Source organism: Rhagoletis pomonella, unplaced genomic scaffold (assembly GCF_013731165.1).
Source record: "Rhagoletis pomonella isolate Grant_MI unplaced genomic scaffold, Rhpom_1.0 Rhpom_scaffold_00069, whole genome shotgun sequence".
Lineage (NCBI taxonomy): Eukaryota > Metazoa > Arthropoda > Insecta > Diptera > Tephritidae > Rhagoletis > Rhagoletis pomonella.
Genome location: NW_023458623.1, coordinates 129,956 through 134,288, shown reverse-complemented (window position 1 = coordinate 134,288; position 4,333 = coordinate 129,956). Strand labels below are relative to the sequence as shown.

The window sequence follows — 4,333 nt, the reverse complement described above, 5'->3', positions numbered from 1 at the left end:
GAAGGTATTTTTGTTGGACCACAAATAAGAAAGTTGATCAACAATAATCAATTCAAAGGACTACTCTCATCAGTTGAGGCTGCAGCGTGGGAATCCTTTGAAAAGGTCGTTGCTTCTTTTCTCGGTAGACACAAAAGCCCTAACTACGAGCAGATAGTGAACGACCTAATCAATAATTATGCGAAAATGGGCGTAAATATGTCTTTAAAAATTCACTTTCTCCACTCACATTTGAGCTTTTTTCCGGCAAATCTTGGCGACGAAAGTGATGAACATGGCGAAAGGTTTCATCAGCAAATGAAATTAATTGAGAATCGATATCAAGGATTCTGGGACGTCGCAATGATGGGTGATTACTGCTGGTTTCTCATAAGAGAAACCGATCCTAAACTGAATAAGCGTCAAAGTAGAACACATAATTATTTCGACAACATAGTAAAATCAAATTAAGATAAAGATTGTTAGAATATAGTATAAACATAAATAAATTTAAAAAAAAAGTTAAAAATATGGGTAATTTCATTTATAAATTGAACTTTTAACTCAATAGAAACAGAGCATAGCTAGATATTTCACTCTTCTTTATACCATACATACGTTTTGAGGTATACGTTGAAATTGCGCAACCTGGGTATTTTTATTTGATCGCTTATAACTTACGTAGTTTTGCATCGATTTTCTTCGATGATAGCTTATTTTTTTTGTAATACAACAGAGCTTAGGGAGAAAAAAAAATCTGCAAAAAAATAAAAGGTTTTCGAGATCCTTCCCCGCAAAGTACAATTTTTTTTATATTTTTACAAAAAAAATTGAAAAAATCGGTAATGATTGCTCGTTATCTTTGAATCTACAGGGCCTAGCAAAAAGTGTTGTATGCACAGCTTATAGAAAATTTTATTACCTTTTAAAAGCTTCAAACCGTTTTGGAATTGCTTAATTCGTTCTTGAGATATATATGATTAAGTGGACCCAATTTTTTTTTTTTTGCAAAAACGGTAAATTGCAAATATCTCAAAAACGGTACCATAAAATTAAAAATAACCTTGATTTTCGGAATCAGGGGGTGATTTTACATACGAATTTCATAACGGCGTCTCTGGTAAATTTTGGCCGTCGACCAGTGCTATTAGTCAGGCTCCTGCTGTACCTCAAATGCCACCTCCATCATGCGTTGCATGGCCCGCGACTGTATCGCTGCAGTCATCTTTGATATTATTGATATCATCATCATTCCAAAAGAATTCAAAGCTGGATTTGAGTGCTCTTCTCTAGCTGCACACCTTGTTTTGAATAACTCAATGGCCTCGTACATGCTCTTATCAACATCAATATTGCTACCACGACGCCTCGTACCCCTTGAGCGGTTCGATTGCAATAATACTGGTGATGAAGATGGCGGCGATGGTAGTTGCACTTGAATTTGTGGCGATGGTGAGGGCAGCGAAACTGTTGTCGGAGGCGACGGCGATGGTAGTTGCACTCGGACTGGTGGCGATGGCAATAGCTGTGGCGGACTCCCAGTAATCCCCGTTGATGGCGAAGATGCTGGACAAATATTTCTCGAACACCGAAATCTGGAAATAATTATAAATATTAACTGCATGTATATATGCACATATTTACATATACTTTTATACATACATATGTATGTGCATTTGTACAAACATACATATATATATATATACATACTCTTTTGTGAAACTTACGGGCGAGGAACAACGTGCGGCTTCAGAAATCGAAGTGCCTCTAGCAAATACCATGGCCTGTGGTACTGCGAGCTACTGCCTGATGGCGCTGATTCCTTTCGCACTTCACGTCCATATCGGTCACGAAGCGCTGCCCATCTGCGCATGCACATCTCGGCTGCAAAGATGTTAATATACAAGTATGTTATAGTTTTACATATTTTACTTAAATTTCCACTTACCTGTTGAATTGAGCTCCCTGGCGATTTGCTTCCTGCCGGCTAATTTATAGCAGGGGTTGCTTTTATCGTACAACTCGTTATTATTTTGTACGAAAAGAACTAGCTTTTCGTCGTCCATTACAATTTATATAAATTTTGGTTGCAACTTGTTTGTTTCTTTCTTCTTTATTGTGTTCTTTATATACATTTACGCAGAGTTACCAGTGATACATATGTTCGCAAGCTTTCGCTAACATTTATCATTTAAGTAAATATTTTTGATAATTTAAACGATATAGAGTTATATTACAAACACTTAGAAAGCATAACATTTAATAAAATACTATTTTCAATAGAAATTTGTCATTATATTAAGGATAACTTAAATATTTCTCAACTTCATTCAAAACAATTTCAAACATTGTGTACTGGCAACTCTGAGCAAAGAGTAGGAGAGAGAGAGAAATCAGCTGACACGTTTCTACGGAAAAAATCAACTTCGCGCGGATTTCTACGTCTACGTCTACGTCTACAGAAAAATTCTACGTTCGTGAGTTTTCATTTACATGGCGTTCTCATAAGATAGATCGTGTCAGCTGACACGTTCTCCGTTTTTACGTCCGTGGATAACCGCGCTTTAAGCCAACAAGGTCATCCTATTTGTTTCGCAAGTCGAACATTAAATGAGCATGAGCTTAATTATCACGAAACTTATAAAGAGCCTATTGTGCATGCATATAGATGAAATTTCATGAAATGCTACAATATATAGATATATACGTATATATATGTATGTGGATAGATATGTGTATGTACGTATGGATTGTCGAAAATATTCCATCAGAAAATTTTATCAACTTAGCTGAAATAGAAAAATGCATACATGTTTAGCTGAAATAGAAAAATTCATACATATCACATTTTTGGCAAGCAAGCAAATGTACAAAAGCCCGCTCCTTTCCCAGCTTCCCGCTTCTTTCTGTACACTTGTCGTTCTGACTTCCAATTTTTTATTTTAGAGTTTGTTTTGATCCGACACAAGCACGCGCCTGCCTCCGCAAGCACCCCCTCTGCCTAGTACTTATTAGATTTTTGTTTCTCTTTTCTTATTCGTTTTTATTTTTCATTTTCCTTTAAACTATACTACACGCCTGCCTACGCAAGCATCCCCTCTGCTTGGTGTTTATTATATTTCTGTTCCTCTTTCCTTTTTCCTTGTTATAGCCCTGTTCGCGTACGCACTATCCAGTAAATCCAGTACTAATTTTACTGGTCTTTTACTGGATGTCGTTTTCGTACGCAAAAACTTGCAAGAAACTAGCAAAAGAGGGGAAATTGAGGGAGCAAAAATGACAGCTGAACTTGCAAGTTTTACTGGATTTTTACTGGATAAATTTTTACTAGCAACTATTTGCTAGTACGAAAAACAGCTGATGGCATGATGCTTATTGTAAATCACATTAAGAAAATAATTGTTTGTGGTGCTTTTACAGTTGCAATTGACAAAATAACCCTATTTAAATATTTATTAAGATGGAAAATACTAGTTTTCTAAGAAAATTGCATCGGAAAATAAAAAATTTATCAGCTGTTCATAATACTAGCAACTTCTTGCTGGCTTTGCGTTTTCGTACTTTCTTGCATATTTCACTCATTGGGAGTAAATATTGGCTTACTGTCCGAAATTTTGTTACTGGCAAGTTACTGGATATTTTTTGCTGGGGAATACGAAAACACAACTTATTTTTTCATTTTGGTTTGAACTATGGTAAATTTCGTCGAAGTGTGGTAGCACAGAAAAATTTTTGGTATGGTAGCAGCCGACATTCCGTCGACGAGTGGTGCATTTCGTCGACGAGTGGTATATTACTTCGACCACAACTCAAAATTTCTGGCAGCAATTAGTTCACACTTAAAATGCGCCTTCTTATTCATATACGTTCTCTGCCTTAACTACACCTTTTCCAACAGTATTTCAGAAAAACACAAATGTATTTCAGAAAACCTCAAATGTATTTCAGAAAAGGACAAATGTATATCAGAAAAGTTCAAATATATTTCAGAAAAAGCCAAATGAAATTCAGAAACACAATATTATTTCAGAAAAAATCAAATGATTTTCATAAAACCGCAAATGTATTACAGAAACGGGCAAATGTATTTCAGTAAAGCACAAATGTATTTCAGAAAAGCATAACTGTATTCTAAAAATATTTTTCTGAAATACATTTGTGCTTTTCTGAGAAACATTTGCCCTTTTCTGAAATACATTTGCGTTTTTCTGATAATAATTTCATTTCCTGAAATACAATAGTGTTTTTCTGAATTTCATTTGGCTTTTTCTGAAATACATTTGGCCTTTTCTGAAATACATTTAAGCTTTTCTGAAATACATTTGCTCTATTCTGAAACATATTTGAGCCAGAA

General features: G+C 35.2%; 1 protein-coding gene across 1 annotated transcript; it reads right to left on the bottom strand.

Moving 5' to 3' along the window:
• Positions 1-1,126: 1,126 nt before the first annotated feature.
• Positions 1,127-2,045, bottom strand: LOC118749864. Its single transcript, XM_036484644.1, has 3 exons — positions 1,928-2,045; positions 1,707-1,863; positions 1,127-1,574 (listed from the first exon to the last, which is right to left on the bottom strand). The coding sequence occupies exons 1-3, from the start codon at positions 2,043-2,045 to the stop codon at positions 1,127-1,129; spliced, it is 723 nt and encodes a 240-aa protein (XP_036340537.1).
• Positions 2,046-4,333: the final 2,288 nt, after the last annotated feature.